Here is an 18,287-nt window from a genome sequence, read left to right on the forward strand (position 1 = left end):
GCATTCATCTGGAGAGATGAGACCATTCTTAATATGCTGAGAAAGAAAAGGCTTCTGTAAGCACACAGCTGAAAATGAGACCCCAGGCCTTGGTTAATCCTCCACAGTAAGGAAATCCAGCTTCTGAGGTGAACGTGTGAGGTGACCTGGAGGAGGTGTAAGATATTCTGCCATTCTGGAGGACACACACCAACGATACCATGCCTTTCACTTGCAGACAGCTATCTTGCAGACAGCTATCTACAGGTGAGGCTGCAAGTCTAAATTTCTGTGCTGTCCTAAGGTCTCCTACAGTGTCAGCCTCAGGTGAGGCTGCCGGTCTAACTATTCGATCGGCCGGCACTGTCCTGTGATGTAAGGTCTCCTACAGTGTAAGGATTCCTATAATGTAAGGTGAGGCTGCCGGTCTCACTATTCGATCGGCCGGCACTGTCCTGTGATGTAAGGTCTCCTACAGTGTAAGGATCCCTATAATGTCAGGTTTCTAATCTATATACTCTTGTCACTTTTTCCCACTGCATTTGTAAAAATTTTGGGGTAGAATTAAAGATAAAACTTGTGTTAATAAAAGAGAAACAGTAACTGACACACTAAGAGGAAAGAAACCCACCACGGGGTTTTATTAGATCTGTGCTGAAAGCAACTGAGCAAGGCGCCCATGACAAAAAGCCTCACAAATGTAACAGGCGTGCACATTTCAATTTGCATCATAAGTCTGTAATCAGCCAGTGGTATTTGGAGGAAGTCTTCTCCTTTCAGTTTTATTTGAGGCTGCTTTATTTTGCCAAAAAAGGATTACTCGGGGTGAAAATATTCACACTAGCAGGATTTCTCTTAGTAAATGAAATGTTTTAGAAAAATCTTTATCATCTTTAATACAATTTTCTTTCCCAGATTTTTTTGTTCTAAACTTCTTATAGGAGAGAAAATTAAATTTGAACATGATTAAATATAATGAATACCTGATTAATATCTTGTCTCTTCCAATTCTCCAACTTCCATTCTGAAAGATACAAATAAACATAAGTGCTGATGTTAAGAATTTAAAAAAAAAGAAGTTATTTTATTATTACAGGTGGTCAATGGAAAAACAAAGTATTGGGACAGTCGATTTTAAGCCAAGTATGAACCACAAGGGTGCTAAAAAGGCAGAGCTGCAAACTTTTTTAAACTAGAATTTTAAAAGAGTAACTCAATAAAATATATTTGATATTTTCTGTAATAGTTTATTAAACTTCCAAAATGCTCATTAGGGGATAATTGTTTCAAAACATCAAAAGGCTAAGGAAGGAAAGATGGAAGCAAAAGGCACAATGATAACAGCTGTCACACGACAGCAGCGACAGTCCCGCTCCGATTACTAAGGCAGCCGACCGTCCGGTAGGCAATCTAAGCTGTTCCTTTTTGTAACAGCTGCTGCTGCTGCTGCTAAGTCGCTTCAGTCGTGTCCGACTCTGTGCGACCCCATAGACAACAGCCCACCAGGCTCCTCTGTCCCTGGGATTCTCCAGGCAAGAACACTGGAGTGGATTGCCATTTCCTTCTCCAATGCATGAGAGTGAAAAGTGAAAATGAAGTCGCTCAGTCGTGTCCGACTCCCAGCAACCTCATGGACTGCAGCCCACCAGGCTCCTCTGTCCATGGGATTTTCCAGGCAAGAGCACTGGAGTGGCGTGCCATTGCCTTCTCCGTTTGTAACGGCAGCTGCTTGCAAAATACATGAACGTTTTTGGCTCTGACGCTCCTGCCACCACTGATTCCAAATGTGAGAGCAGCACATGCTTAGCAGCTCAGTCTGTCCTACTCTGTGACCCCATGGACTGCAGTCTGCCAGGGTTCTCTGTCCATGAGGATTCTCCAGGCGAGAATACTAGAGTGGGTTGAAATCAACTGCCAAAGTAAAGTTCTGTTTCCTAAATACAAACATACCGTTTAACCTAGCTCCTACTTAGACCCAATCTAATCCATTAACAGGCTTCCCTGGTGGCTCAGTGGCAAAGAATCCACCTGCCAAGCAGGAGATGCAGGTTTGATACCTGGGTCAGGAAGATCCCCTGGAGAAGGAAACGGCAACCCACTCCAATATTCTTGTCTGGGAAATCCCATGGACAGAGGAGCCTGGTGGGCCATGGTCCGTGGGGTCTCAAAGAGTTAGGCACAACTGAGCAACTAAACAACAAAAACAATCTATTTAACACAGAGTATAGGAATACAAAATGATGCAGCTGCTTAGGAAAACAGTTTGGCAGTTTGGAAAAATAAACATAAGGAACATATGACTGTTATTACTCACCTAGGAATCTATCCAAGAGAAATAAAAACACATACCCATACAAAAAGGTTCGCTGCATCATTGTAAAATAGCCCAAATGTGGAAACCACCCAAATGCCCATAAGTTAACTGAACAGAATATGATTTATACACATACCATGGAGAGGGGAGTGAGGAGCGACTGCTAATGGACAAGGGTTTTTTGTGGGGTGGGGGAGAGCAATGAAATTGCATAGTAGAGGCAAAACCGTGTGAACATGTAAACAAAATTCAATTACAGACTTTAAAACGTGAATTTCATAGTATGAGAATTATATCTCCAAAAAATTCAAAAAAAGACAGAACATGTAAGAAAACTTTATTATATAAACCCAAAAGTCTTCTAGTAGAAACACCTAATACAGCTGTGAGTTCACATCCCTGGAGAAGGTTTTAAAAAGAAAATTTCCAGGCCTCACCCAGACTCATGGAATTGAAATATCTAGTGACAAGGTCTAGAAATCTGTAATTTTTTAAAAATCTATATTCTTAACAAGTACTTTGAATGAGTTGACACAACTAATTCAGAGAAGGACACTTGGGAGGAATTTATTTTGTCCAATTAGTAAAAGCTCTGAAAATTCTAAAAAGACCCTTACCTTACAAGATAACCAGAGCTCCAAGGAAAAAGAAATTCCTTTTTATCATGGATTGTGCAAGGAGGCTTGCACAACAGAGAAGGCCTTCAAAAGTACTAGAGACAGGGCAAAGTCTGCCCAGTTTTGAAACATAAATTATGACATATGTGTGGCTCATCTGATTGATAGTCTTTGCAGGTAAGATCTAAGCCAAGGGTTTAATCTGAGTCCTAGAGTAACAAGGTTTGTGAAAAAAGAATAGTACACTTGAACTTTCATAAGGCAAATAATAATGTGTATTTTTAAGCTGAATATCATAAATGAAATATAAACTATACAAAACTAATACACAGAAATAGTAATGTCACAAATAACAAAATGAAAGCTATAATTTGAAAAGTCATTTTTTAAAATTAAACTTTGATTTTAAAATGTCACATTCATAAAAACAATAAAGGTAAGCATACCTACCTTGCAAATATGAGTCATCAAATTTCTGAGCTGACACTTTTTGGGGAAGCCTGATTCCAGCTCCCCAAGCGATAAAAGGAGTACAAGTCTCTAAAGGATGACCAGCTCCATGGGAGCCTACAAATAAGACCCAAAGAGCAATGTAAGTATATAAAGATGAATCTGTACCTGATTAACCTAGACCTAAATATTTTTTAATACTTCGTTGTAAAGGGTTGACCCATAAAGAGCTAATTTCCGCCACCACACTCCCAAAAGCTTGCATCTCTATTTAACAATTAGTTTTAAAATATTCTCCAGGCAAATCAGAGCATCACAACAAACAGGCAGAAAGAAAAACCAGAACATCCGTGGAGTGGCTCTGGTTGAAAGAAGATTAAGAGCAACAACAACCAAGGCTTGGAGGAGACGCCACCAGAGGGCATCGAAGGCAGAAACCACAGGGAAGGCTCCTCTGGGGAGTAACCGCCCAGGTTTGGGGCGGGCGGTTGAGGCCAGGTCTGCTCTGAAGAGGACAGCAGAGTCTCGGTCTGCTTTTCTTCCTGGCCACTCTGGCTGGTATAGCCCAAACCCCCTTATAAAGTGGGACCCGCTCATCAGAATTCTACACTGTGATTCGGGGACCCAAGTCTCCGCTTTCCCTTGATTTGCTCTCTGGACACTGTGTCTGCCTTGGGAGTCTGGCAGAGTGGACAGTCTCCTCTAGTGGACAAGGTCAGTAGCCCTAGGTCCCCCAGCAACACCACCTTAAACTCACGCCCTATGCCATCACATACAGTTACTTCTAGGTAGATAACGTGGGTTTGGGGGGGGGTCCCTCTGTGTGTGTGTGTGGGTGTGGGTGTGCACATGTGCACACACTCAGTTGTGTCCGACTCTGCAAGCCTGTGGACTGTAGCGCTCCAGGCTCTGTCCATGGAACTTTCCGGCAAGTATACTGGAGTGGGTTGCCATTTCCTACCCTAGGGGATCTTCTCGACCCAGGGACCGAACCCGTGTTTCTTGTCTCCTGCACTGGCAGGTGGATTCTTTATCAACTGTGCCACCTGGGAGGTCAGATGAGAATATATTCCTTTCGTAGTTAAAAGAAACACTAAATAAGATTAGTCTTTTTTACACTAACATTTTATGCATACTATTATGTGCTAGACACTTTGCATATACTAAGACATCTAATTCTCTGCAATACCCTAAAATATTTGCAAGCTACATTAACCACTACTTTAATCATAAAGTATATATCACTTAGAGACAGACTAACCCCAGTCCGTCATTCCATGGTCAGCGGTAAAGATAAATGCTGTTTTCCCATCATTTCCATAAAAATCTTTAACAGTAGACTCAATTTCTTTCAATTCTTTATCAACTAATTTAATATTGTCTGAATATTCCCTGTTTAAAAAGAAAAAGAAGAGCAAATTATATTAATTACATTAATTTGGCAAAATCAAATTTATTCAACACGAATTTATGATAAAGTCAATAACTCCCAAAATACTTTCAGATTTCAACCTTAATGTTTTTAAATCAGAGCTCTGTAGATTGTTAAAATCACTTTTTCCTCTCTTAAAGAAGTAAAACAATCTGAAATCATTTTCAGAATTTTTTTTAAAAAAAGTATTGATCAGCAAATAGATTTTCATGAATGCTTTTTAAGTCTCAAATGCAACAATGATGACTTTTAAATTCATGTCTCTAATAATGTAAACTATGTTGCTTTTGCCACATTTATCAAACAGGTTAAGTATCACTGTTTCAGCTATAGAATATTTTCTTTCTTTAGTGTGTTTATGATATGATATAATACATTTTGGACAAACTATATTTAAGCTTTCCATACAGTTGAACAAGGGGTGGTTTAGTATAAGTTTTATTACTTAAGACAATGCATTGTGTTAAAGATGAGAAGCATGAGGTATTCATTACTGGAAGTTAATAGACTTTACTACCAGTTAGACTAATCTAAATCTAGTCTAAAATGAAAAATAAAAGCATAATATGAATTCTTCCTATCTTATGCTCTGCAAAAGTGAGAAAAACAGTTGCTGTTTTATACAAGGAGTGCTACTGAAATATAGGATACAAAACTTTATACTATTATATAAGGAGAGCTACTGAAATATAGGATACAAAACTTTATACTATTATATAAGGAGAGTTACTGAAATATAGGATACAAAACTTTATACTATTATATAAGGAGAGCTACTGAAATATAGGATACAAAACTTTATACTATTATATAAGGAGAGCTACTGAAATATAGGATACAAAACTTTATACTATCATCTGCTAGATATAGCACTGTTTAAATGGAATGTAAGGAACAGCTAGTTACTTTTTGTGATATAAATATTATCATAAAAATGCTTTTTGTTTCAAAATTTATTACAATCCTTCTGAAATATAATCTTTTTCTTTCTGCTTTGATAAATGAGTCATATGGAACACACGTACAGAACATATTTTACTTATATTAATGTGTAGTATGGTCACAGCACATGTGATTTTAGCCACAATATCATACTACATATAACTTAGAATGTATTCTAGAGTTATTTAAAATATAAGTTCTGTTGTGATCATTACAAAGAAGACATTATAGTACTTTAAAAGTTCAAACAGAACAGGGATTTCCCTCAAAACCATGAAAGTAAGCGTGGCATTAACATTACCTTGATGATGGTCGATGAGCGTGTCCATTTGTGTCTATTCCTAATAAATGTAAGAAAAAAACGATTTTGTCTTCATTTACTTTAGAAAACAAAGATTGGTTGTTTCTGGCAGCATGAAAGAATTCCTATATGTAACAAATCAGTTAAAAATTTTTAGTTCATTAATTTTATTTAAAAAATAATTCCGATAAAACATTTAATTAAACTTATACAGAACTAAAAAACTAAATTGTCCTATTTTGTTTAAATTTGTCCTCAGGACCTACCAACACAAAGTACTTGTCAGTTCAGACATCTACATTCAAAAAACAAGTGAGCTATTTTCCGTGTTATAATTAGGCTGAAAAAAGATTATAGAGACGGGATCTCAATTTCATGAAATTCTAATAATACTGGAGAACTATTTTGACACGAGCCAACAATAAAACAGCACTAATGGCACAGTTTAGGAACGCTTCCTGAGTTTAAATGTTTTCCTGCTTCTTGTCCCGTGTTAGCATCCCAGTTCAACCATAACCTCTCCCTTGGAACATAGCAAATAGCCTATTTCTACTGTCCCAAGACTCGCATCTGTGCTTCACAAGGTATGATAGAAAAATGTCCACATAATGAATGGAAATACAGTTCAAAAATGATTAATTTCACAATGATAAACTGGGTTCATAAAGCCCTCTGAGAAGAGGGCTCATCCTGTACTTGCACACACATGAACGTGTAAGCAAGCACCTATGGAAAGTACTTTTAAATTATTTTGAATAAGTCAACTGACTGCCAAGATATAGAATGATTATTCACATAAATGTCTTTAACTATATAAGATGTTAATTTTAACAAGGTATTTAACTTTCCAATAAAAGCCTGAAGTATTCCTTCAACTAATTCTTCATTATTACAAACATTAAAAATATAAATGGTGCCATTAGAGAAACTATCTATTTCCGAATAGGAAAAAAAAAAGGAATACAGATGAAATTAAACATAAATAAATATAAATATAAATAAACATAATCATCCTTAAAAGCATAAAATGGCCCCCTAGCTTTCATATACATTCTAATTAGCCCTAAGAAACTTTAAATCTAGATGGAAATGGGAAGTTTTTCAAGATTAAGGACTTATATTCTAAAGATGTAATTGAAAAGCTGACGAGAAACAAAAAAACTTAGCAATTGAATTGGAGTCAAATTTACAATCTGTTTCATGACTGATATGATTCAGCTTTGTAAAAAGTGCTATTCATTCAAAAGTGGACACACGATCTGGGAAACCATGAAATACTAACCTTGCAGAGCTCAACCTGACAGATTCCCACCGCCTTGTAAAAAGTCGGTCTTCTGCACGCAGGAGGGGATATACACTCCTAGCTTCTTCCCCACTCCCAATATTTACTACAATTATGCCCACCAACTCCATTTTTTTCTTAGCTCAAAGGCACTTGTTCCTTCTTGTACTTAAATATTTATTATGCATTATGGGAGAGTGCATGCATTCTCCCTTTTTCTCCAAGTAAAACTTCTGATTTTATGGGACCATGTCAGTGCTTCAAACTTAAAACCTACATGTTTCTTATTCTCTCCCATGGCTACCTGTCTGTACCTATTTGGTTATGGCCAATGAGACAGAAATCAAACACTTCAGTCAAAAGACGATGGGTCTTTTGAAATAAATTTAACTATTTATTAAGGTCTTTTTGAAATAAATTTAATTTAGTAGAAGAGAAGGTCCTTTTCAATTCCGTGTATTGTTGACCTAAAACACTGAAATAATAGCTGGAACTCCAGCATCTCCTGTCATAAGACGACTCAGAAGCTAAGGCCACGCTCTGAGGACAGAACAGACGCTTAAGAGACCAGGTCTTAACGACACTGGGGAGCCACCACGGCAACCTTGGACTGCATCAATCCTGGGCTGCCTACTGGCATTATCGTTCACGGAGAGACAAACAAACTTCAAAGCAATATTTTCCTCTATTACAGAGTTCCTTTGGAGCCCAAGTTATCATTATGCTGTTGGCCTGAGATACTCTTCTCTATATGCAATCTGGGTCCAACCGTTTCTTTGTTTCCTAGGCTTCTCCACAGATTACCTCAAAAGTCACAGGAAGGTCTTCCTCTAACTGTTCGGCTTAGATTGGACTTGGATGATTTCATATTTTTGTTGTTACCTGATTAATGTACATACCTCTATCATATCTTACGAAATTATGGGGAATTTTTTTTTCTGGTCAATAGCAGTGTTGAAATAAGGTAAAAAACGCATAGAATCAAGCCAGCCACTAACTCTGTCTGCCTATCCACAAGGAATCAAACCCATGATGCTGCACATTTTTGGCTATGCTTATGAAGTTAGAAGCCAAGGGCCTTGAAACAAATACTAATGTAAATTGATTATATTAACAAGTGATACTGGGCAAAATCATTTGCTAATTTTGTAAAGAGATTTTATTTAACTTGAAGATTTTCACTTTTATTTTAAGTAAGAAAAGAAAATCTTAAGGAAAAAAATTCTAAGGAAAGAAATAGGGTTTATCAAAGAACATATTGAGCACTTTATTATGCATTGTGGGAGAGTGCATGCATTCTCCTGATGAATATGCAGACACCTACTGACTGTTTACAAACAAGCAATAAAAAATGACTGTGTTTTGGAGAGCCCACAATGTCAGTCCAGAGACACTACTGGTAAAAAGAAGAATCACTAAAGGTCAGTCAATGAATGCCTCTTACAATAGATGAATTATGAGTTCCAATTTTGAGATGAGAAGGAAGAGAATGATAGATAGGAGTCAGCCAATATCCAGAGTTTAGATTTTCTCACAATTTCTGAAAACATAAATTCTATTGGATTCCTGGTGAAACCATGAGGACTGACACTAACAAAGAGTCCAAAACACAACCTGTATTTCTTAAAGGGACTCAAATGTTTTATTATGATTAACTTATGAACTTGTTTTTTGATTATCTAATTTTTCTTTACAAATATGTAAAATATCTACCTTGTTTTACAATAAATGCCTTAGATTTGAACATTCAAAAGACTTTAACATACATCACTGCTTGTAAGAGACTGGTTCTGTGGTCAACAAAAGACCAGAAAGGTTATTCTGGGGTGAATAACCTCATTCAGCAAATGAGGAATGAAATGTGGGGTTCCTGAATCCCATCCAGGGCTCACTTCACTGTAGAAGTGGGGAACTGAAAAGGGTTTACTTTTTCAAATTTTTTAAAAATCTGTATGTTTAGTGTAGAATGTGCAATTTCTTAGAGTCCAGTCTTTTCAAAATAGTATGCTACAATAAGGAACTTTCAAATTCATCCGAGCAGAAAAAACTAAGATGGATGTATTACCAAAGCAGTTTCTAGCACACTAGGTACAGGTACTAGACAATCCCTGCACATTAGACAAATACCTGCATCTAGTGTGTTGCAGCGCAGCCACTCAATAGCACGTACCTTCACATGATCAAAAACCCACGTGTCCAATTTTGTCACATCGTGGGCACCAAAATCCTCACTGGATGCCTCGTAACTCTCTGTAAAAATATGGCTTCTAAGGTCACCTGAAGAGGAAATTTGGGGGAAAACATTTTAACGATACGCCATGGACCACAGTGCATGCTTGAGCATATGCTGCTGCTTTTGTTCTCACAATAACATTTTCCAATTTTACAGACACAGTTCAGTTCAGTCGCTCAGTCGTGTCCGACTCTTTGCGACCCCATGAATCGCAGCACGCCAGGCCTCCCTGTCCATCACCAACTCCCGGAGTTCACTCAGACTCATGCCATCGAGTCAGTGATGCCATCCAGCCATCTCATCCTCTGCCGTCCCCTTTTCCTCCTGCCCCTAATCCCTCCCAGCATCATGGTCTTTTCCAGTGAGTCAACTCTTTGCATGAGGTGGCCAAAGTATTGGAGTTTCAGCTTTAGCATCAGTCCTTCCAAACACACAGGACTGATCTCCTTTAGGATGGACTGGTTGGACCTCCTTGCAGTCCAAGGGACTCTCAAGAGTCTTCTCCAACACCACAGTTCAAAAGCATTAATTCTTCGGCGCTCAGCTTTCTTCACAGTCCAACTCTCACATCCATACATGACCACTGGAAAAACCATAGCCTTGACTAGACCTTTGTTGGCAGATACAAGTGAGTTGTAATTTAAAATGCTAAGAAAAAAAAATCACAATGCTAGTTAGTATATAATAGCACAAAAGTAAACAACGGAGTTTGCCTTCAAGTAAGGATGAAACTAATCAAAGAATTTGGGCATCTAGGAATGGTACAATCTAAAACAGATTAAATCACCTGTTTTACAAAATTCCCTAACCAAGAAGAAAATTCACATATTTCAATTCTTTTGTTCATAAAATACATGCATTTTCCTCAATATATGAGAAAAAATATTGATAATTGCCAAATAGTTTGAAAGGGTCAACAAATATATTAATCTTAAACACTTGTATGATTTTATTAAGGATCTAATCAACCTAGTGAATTTCTGTGTTAGCCTCTTAAAGGTCAAAAGGAAGAGATATAACAAAATAATGACAATCTCTTTTAAAAATGACAAGCTAAGCTCTAATGATCAGAGAAGGCAATGGCACCCCACTCCAGTACTCTTGCCTGGAGGATCCCATGGACGGAGGAGCCTGGTAGGCTGCAGTCCATGGGGTTGCTACGAGTCGGACACAACTGAGCAACCTCACTTTCACTTTTCACTTTCATGCATTGGAGAAGGAAATGGCAACCCACTCCAGTGTTCTTGCCTGGAGAATCCCAGGGACAGAGGAGCCTGGTGAGCTGCCGTCTATGGGGTCGCACAGAGTCGGACATGACTGAAGCGACTTAGCAGCAAGCTCTAACGATACCGGTTCCACTCCTCAACCATTCTACTCTTCAAATCCCAAGTAAAGATCTGAGTGGGACTGTAAATTACTATAAGAAATGGAACACTCCTATTGGATTGTCTCCAGTTAAGGCATTGATCCTGTCCTATGAACTGCAGTCAGAAGTAGGGAGGTGAGTTTAGTAAACCATAGCAACTTCATCCTCACCACTGCTGCTGCTGCTGCCGCTGCTAAGTCACTTCAGTCGTGTCCGACTCTGTGTGACCCCATAGACGGCAGCCCACCAGGCTCCCCTGTCCCTGGGATTCTCCAGGCAAGAACAATAGAGTGGGTTGCCATTTCCTCCTCCAATGCATGAAAGTGAAAAGTGAAAGTGAAGTCGCTTAGTCGTGCCCAACTCTTAGTGACCCCATGGATCGCAGCCTACCAGGCTCCTCCATCCATGGGATTTTCCAGGCAAGAGTACTGGAGTGGGGTGCCATTGCCTTCTCCGATGACCAACCTAGACAGCATATTAAAAAGCAGAGACATTACTTTGCCAACTAAGGTCAATCTAGTCAAAGCTATGTTTTTTCCAGGAGTCATGTGTGGATATGAGAGTTGGACTATAAAGAAAGCTGAGCACTGAAGAATTGATGCTTTTGAACTGTGGTGTTGGAGAAGATTCTTAAGTGTCCCTTGGACAGCAAGGAGATCCAAACAGTCCATCTTAAAGGAAATCAGTCCTGAATATTCATTGGAAGGACTGATGCTGAAGCTGAAGCACCAATACTTTGGCCACCTGATGCAAAGAACTGACTCATTAGAAAAGACCCTGATGCTGGGAAAGACTGAAGGCGGGAGGAGAAGGGGATGACAGAGGATAATGTGGTTGGATGGCATCACCGACTCAATGGACATGGGTTTGGGTAAACTCTGGGAGTTGGTGATGGACAGGGAGGCCTGGCGTGCTGCGGTCCATGGGGTCACAAAGAGTCGGACACGACTGAGCGACTGAACTGAACTTCAAGCAGTATGAGTTTTTGGACCTGCTCTACATAATAATGTTCTGTAACTATCGTACAGAAAATTCTGAGTATCTGTTTTGCTTTTGAGATATAGAATAATCTTTAATAATTCCAATTATTATAATTTATAGTATAATTATACCCATGGCTAAAGGTCCAAACCTTTTCATTAGGTGAAATGACTACAATGCTCCCACTAAAAAGCACTGAATAACATAAAATTCAAGTGGAATCCAGCTGATTCTAGAAAATGATGCAAATGAATTTTCTCATCAAGAGATTTCTCATATTTGCAGATTCATGCACAGAAACACAACAAATACAACAAATCTCAATGGTATGATCTGAATACATGAAAATAGAAGTTATAAATCTTAACATTTAAATCTTTATGTGATTATCTACTAACTTCTTACTAATCAAAGTAAGTGAACATCACCATCATAATGAGATCATTGTAATAAGCATTTTGGTCAATATTTCACATGAATTAACTTATTTAACTCCCCAAACAAACCTATAAGATAGAAATTATTATTATCACATTTTACAAAAAAGAAAACTGAAATTTAGAGAAGTTATCTAACTTACCCAAAATTAGAAAGCTGTTAGATGTTAGAATTATATACCATTTCACTGAATCCAAGGTATTTAAACTGTATAATCCAACATTTTAAGTATAACTAAAATGAAAAAAAGTCAAACTCACACATCTATTATAATATACACTCACTTCAGAGACGTTAAATATGTCAAAACATGTATCTCATAATGAGTAAAATGTAGTATATATTTTAAATTACCATACTGATTTATTGCCTACTTAGTATCTGGGGAAATATAATCCGTGACTCCTACCTTTGGCAAACATAGCCAGGATGTCTGGGCTTCCCCAGGACCATGTGTACCTGGTTTCATTAAGAAGAGAATCAAATTCTACAGGATTTTCCTTCCATCCTTCAGGTAATTGAGAAAAAAAAACAATGACAATAGTAATATTTAGATGGTGACGTATTGGTATGGCTCCTGAAGAAGTATTTTTCAAATAATAACAAAGAGGATTAACTGCAGAAAAAATGCAAAACTAACAACAGATTTTGTTACCTGTATTATACTACAAATTTTTTTAATAAAAAGCTTACAACAGTTAATTGACTTCTTACTAAAATACAGAATCACTTTTGAACTTCTGAGAGTTAACATCTAGGAAAACCAGAGATCCATGCAGTCCTATTCTATCAACAGGACATGATGATATAAGATTAAAGTTTTATTCTTGAGTCAGTCCCAGTGTGTGTTGAGTTAGGCAAGCTAAACGACTTGTCAAAAGGGTCTCAAAACATACTTCGCTTTGTGTCAGTACAAAAGAAGCAACTGCTTCAGTATTAAAGAAGCAATATTTATGCAATCAATTTCTTCATGTGATAAAAATCGTCTAAAGAGACAGTACCTTTGGCAACTGCACTGACATCTTCGTAAAACCCTGCAATCATGGCCACGTGCCCAGGCCGAGACTCGGTCGGCACACGCGTGTGAGAGATCCCCCAGCTGCCTTCATTCATTATGATGTTCCTAAAAGATATCATAGATGAAGAGTCAGCATATACTATGATCACAGGCTCTGCTAAGGCTTTAGAAAAACAAAATCACCACAGAAGAAATCCAGTCAAAAGAAGGAGTCAAAATTTAAGAAGGAATCTTTCTGATCCCAGCTGGGCTCAGTGCAGTTCCTCCCACCAGATGGATTCTGTAGCGTAAGAAAGCCCAGGCAAGACAAGGAACCACCCATCACAAAACAAAATACATGCTACAGCTCTAAGTCACAAAGTACTGAAATGCTGTGTTACATAAGAAATCACCAACACACAAAGTATTACTTTGTCAGCGTTAAATTTTATTAGGTGTGATGATGGTGTTGTGATCATGTTAAAGTCCTTGTTCTTAGGAGATACACACTGAAGTGTTTAGGGGTAAAGTGTTAAAATATTTTGCTTTCAAATTATTCAGGAAAAAATAATTAAAGTTTAAGTGTGTATGTGTTGAGACAAGAGAATGAAAACATGAAAAATGTTTAAAATGGTCATATCTAGATTAAGGATATACAGATGAATATTCATGATATAATCCTTTCAACATTTCTATAGTTAAATGTTTTTCAAAATAAAAAATTAAGAGAGGAAACAGCTATACTCTCAATTAGGAGTTAAATTATCTTTCTAAATTTGAGATTAAAACAAGTCAAAAGTTTTTTTGCTAAAATGTATCACCATTCTTTGTCTAAGGGTGATTTGCAAAATCTGGAGAAAAATGCAAAATGAACAGTAATGCCATTGCAAGCGAAAGGTCAGCAGAGCAACAAGTTATGAAACACAAATTCATTTGTAACAGTTTTCAAGCTAAACTCTCAGGTGTCAAAATGTTCTGGAGAGAAGTACCTAAAAGTGCTGATTTAGACACTTTTAATTGACTTATAACCGCAGACTGGCAAAATACATACATAAAAAGTCAAAGGCTTGAAAAACCATTAAACCACATGTTAAGGGAGAAATATTTTTTAACTTCTTCAGTTCTATAATGGAAACTGAACTCAAGCAAAAAAAGGGAGGTATAAAGCAATGTGGATACCTCTCTTGAGAAACATTTGATCAGATCGTATTTTTAAAAAAACGAAGTGAGAAACAAAGAAAACCTATCAAAAAAGGCTTCAGAAGCAGCTAGAATGGCAAACAACACACAGCAGATCACCTGGGAGCCCTTGGCCCCCCCAGAACACCCCAGGGAGAAACAGGCACGGTCAGAACTGCTCATCTTTGCCTTAACAACCAGTATATTTTAATGTCATTAACTTTGCAACGAACTACATTTCTCTCCTCTATGACAACTAAGAAATTCAACCAAATATATCACCCCAATTTTTACACTAGTCATAGAAATTTGCTACATATTTTTGTGTATTGAACCTAACCCTAACAATCTTATTTTCCTACATATTTTCCTATTGCCCTGAGTTGCTTGTTTCTTTGTATCCTTTAATATATTATCCATTTCTTTGACACACCATAAATTTATTCCTGGAAATCTGACATAGAATTCAGGTTCATTCATTCTTCTAGCAGTCAACAAATATTTATTAACTGCCTACTATGGCATCTGGTCCCATCACTTCATGGGAAATAGATGGGGAAACAGTGGAAACAGTGTCAGACTTTATTTTTTGGGGCTCCAAAATCACTGCAGATGGTGATTGCAGCCATGAAATTAAAAGACACTTACTCCTTGGAAGGAAAGATATGACCAACCTAGACAGCATATTAAAAAGCAGAGATACTACTTTGCCAACAAAGGTCCGTCCAGTCAAGGCTATGGTTTTTCCAGTGGTCATGTATGGATGTGAGAGTTGGACTGTGAAGAAAGCTGAGCACCAAAGAATTGATGCTTTTGAACTGTGGTGTTGGAGAAGACTCTTGAGAGTCCCTTGGACTGCAAGAAGGTCCAACCAGTCCATCCTAAAGGAGATCAGTCCTGGGTGTTCATTGGAAGGAATGATGCTAAAGCTGAAACTCCAATACTTTGGCTACCTGATGCGAAGAGCTGACTCATTTGAAAAGACCCTGATGCTGGGAGGGATTGGGGGCAGGAGGAGAAGGGGACGACAGAGGATGAGATGGCAGGATGGCATCACCGACTCGATGGACATGAGTTTGAGTGAACTCCGGGAGTTGGTGATGGACAGGGAGGCCTGGCGTGCAGCGATTCATGGGGTCTCGAAGAGTCGGACACGACTGAGCAACTAAACTGAAGTGAACTGAACTATGTTTTAGGAACCAGAGATAATGTGTATAAAACAAAGTCCCTGCCTTAGTGGAAGTTGTACACGCTGAGTAGTACTATAAACAAAATCAAAATAGGGTAGAGGGATAGGAAGCAATGATGACAGGTAGGGACAGGGGAAATGTAGACAATTTTAGACAAACTTCCCTTGAATTTGAGCTTTAATCTCTGCACAGTAGCATTAGGAAGGGCTTTTGAGGGGCTTGCTATGAATGAAAAAAAAGAATAGTTGATTACAAGAACCCCACAGGTCCAAAAAATTAAATATTTCTTTTCAAAGCCACTTAACAGAATCCAAAATTATCATATTACAAAGTGATGTAAATTTGGAAGGCTTTATTTTATAGAAAATGTATTATGAACTGAAATTTATATTTTTTAGATAAATACCTTTGTAATTGGTAATTCACTGAAATTTATGCTTGTCATTACTTAAAAATTGAACAGTCTTACTTTACAAAAAAGAAAAAAAGATAATATACTGAGTTGTAAGCCAGGATTCAGAAATTAGGACAAGTGAGGCTAGGCAGCCAAGGTCATGCATTTCAACAACCTGGTATCAACTTCTACAATAACAGAAGTAACTGTAGAAGGAAACACACTTGCTAATTTCTATGACAGAGGCAGAGGCATCCGTGCCCTGCTCTCTTTTTCATCATCACCCCTCCACCCAACATGAGATAGACAGTATCAGTGTAACAGTACCAGTTGACATGCTTACCTAACAAACGGTGCCCTAGAATTTCCATCTTCATCTAATTCATAAAGTTTATCTGCTCGCAGGCCATCAGCAACAAACAGCATTAGTCTTTTTGCTGGGGGAGGCAGGGGCGTAAACTGAGGAGTCATTCCATGAACCAAAGGAGAGGTAAAATAAATGTCGAAGATGGAGGCGAAGAACACGAAGTGTACGAGCAATCCCAAAGTGACGTACAGCAGCATACCCAGAGGAGCTAAGCGCCAAGACGCGCTGCAAAGAGGCAACAGAGTCAAAGCTGGGTGAGCCTCAGCGCAAACAAATATGTGTGCAGTTTATTTGATGACTAGAGCTGCCTGCCTCATTTTTCAGTCTCAGAAAACTTCTTAGTTTGGTGGACACTTCTTACTTCCTCCATCTTTCAATAAGCTTCATTGTTCTGCGGCTACTTGCCTTATCTACATAGGTAATCGTTTTCAAGTTGTGGGAAGAGGGCTTCCCTAGTGGCTCAAATGGTAAAGAATTAGCTGGCAATATGGGAGACCTGGGTTCGATCCCTGGGTTGGGAAGATCCCCTGGAGATGTGGAATGGCAACCCACTCTAGTATTTTGGCCTGGAGAATTCTATGGACAGAGGAGCCTGGCGGGCTCTAGTCCGTGGGGTCATGAAGAGCTGGACACAACTGAGTGACTTAAAAAAAAAAAAAAGGAGAGAGAGAGTTCTTAACATAAGATCTACCCTCTTAAATTTTTATGTGTAAAACACAGTATTTCAAACTATAGGCACTGTTATACATCAGATCTCGACAACTTACTCACTTTGCATAAGTGAGATTTTACAGCCATTGAACAACCACTTTCATTCCCCCACCACCCACCCACCATGAGTTTGACTCTTAGATTATCTCAGACAGGGAGAGATGTGCACATTTGTCCTTCTGTGACCGACTTGTCTCACTGAGCGTTATATCCTCAATGCCATAACCATTACATTGGCCAAAGCTTGGTATTGTAATGTGTTTAATTTTGTCCAGTCTTTTAACTTATTGGGGTTTTAATTTACATTCCCCTGGTGATCAATAACGTTGAGCTACTTTACATGCATGTAATGGGCATTTTAAAATCCTCTTTTATCCCCTTTTCATTTTTTTAACTGTGTTTTTCAAAGAGCAGCCAGTACTTATAAATTCTGAAAGTTCAATGAATTAATTTTTATTTTGGCAATTGTATTTTGTGTCCCACCTAGGGAATTTTTGTAGATGACAACACTTTCTTTAGTACACTTTTAATATTTTTATTTTAAAACAATTTCAAGTTCAGAGAAAAGCTGCAATAATGGTACAAACATCCATACACCCCTTAGCCATATATCTCTAACATTATCATTTTCCTCTGGTCTTTGCCTCGTCTCTTCAACTTACCCCTCTTGTGTGTGTGTGTGTGTGTGTGGAGGGGTATACTTCAGTGTTTGTTTTCTGACAATAACGATACTCCCTTATGTACCTACGGTGGCTACCAACTTCAGTAAACTCAGCGTCAGTATTTTACCTAATCTACCATCTATACTCCAACTTTTTGAAGTGTCCCAGTACTTTTCTTCACAGCATTTTTATAGCTTTTCTGAGGCATAACTGGCCTATAGTAAGCTGTGTACATATTTAAAGTGTATAATAATCACAGGAGAGAACATACTCATATCCCTCAAAAGTTTCCCCATGCCCCTGTGGTTCATCCCTATATATTCCATTTTTAATGTTATTGTAAATGGCATTTTTTATTTCAGCTTCCCCTCATTAGTTTTTAAATTACCACTGATTTTTACATATTCACCTTGTATTCTGCAACACTGAAAAACTGTTTGTTATAGTAGTTT

General features: G+C 38.0%; 1 protein-coding gene across 5 annotated transcripts in view; it reads right to left on the reverse strand.

Moving 5' to 3' along the window:
- The window catches only part of PIGN (phosphatidylinositol glycan anchor biosynthesis class N), a 106,515-nt gene that overhangs the window by 81,558 nt on the left and 6,670 nt on the right, over positions 1–18,287 (reverse strand). For 3 of the 5 annotated variants that reach the window (XM_070362065.1, XM_070362064.1, XM_070362066.1), the window contains exons 3-10: positions 16,439–16,687; positions 13,337–13,458; positions 12,745–12,843; positions 9,488–9,594; positions 6,036–6,160; positions 4,622–4,752; positions 3,361–3,477; positions 963–1,003 (exon numbers count right to left, since the gene is read on the reverse strand). In XM_070362065.1, coding sequence (XP_070218166.1) covers positions 963–1,003; positions 3,361–3,477; positions 4,622–4,752; positions 6,036–6,160; positions 9,488–9,594; positions 12,745–12,843; positions 13,337–13,458; positions 16,439–16,659 — 963 coding nt within the window. In that variant the 5' untranslated portion in view covers positions 16,660–16,687. Of the gene's footprint in view, positions 1–962; positions 1,004–3,360; positions 3,478–4,621; positions 4,753–6,035; positions 6,161–9,444; positions 9,595–12,744; positions 12,844–13,336; positions 13,459–16,438; positions 16,688–18,287 lie in introns of all 5 variants that reach the window. The other 2 variants (XM_070362067.1, XM_070362068.1) reach the window with 2 other exon arrangements.

The sequence above is a fragment of the Bos mutus genome, chromosome 24 (assembly GCF_027580195.1).
Source record: "Bos mutus isolate GX-2022 chromosome 24, NWIPB_WYAK_1.1, whole genome shotgun sequence".
Lineage (NCBI taxonomy): Eukaryota > Metazoa > Chordata > Mammalia > Artiodactyla > Bovidae > Bos > Bos mutus.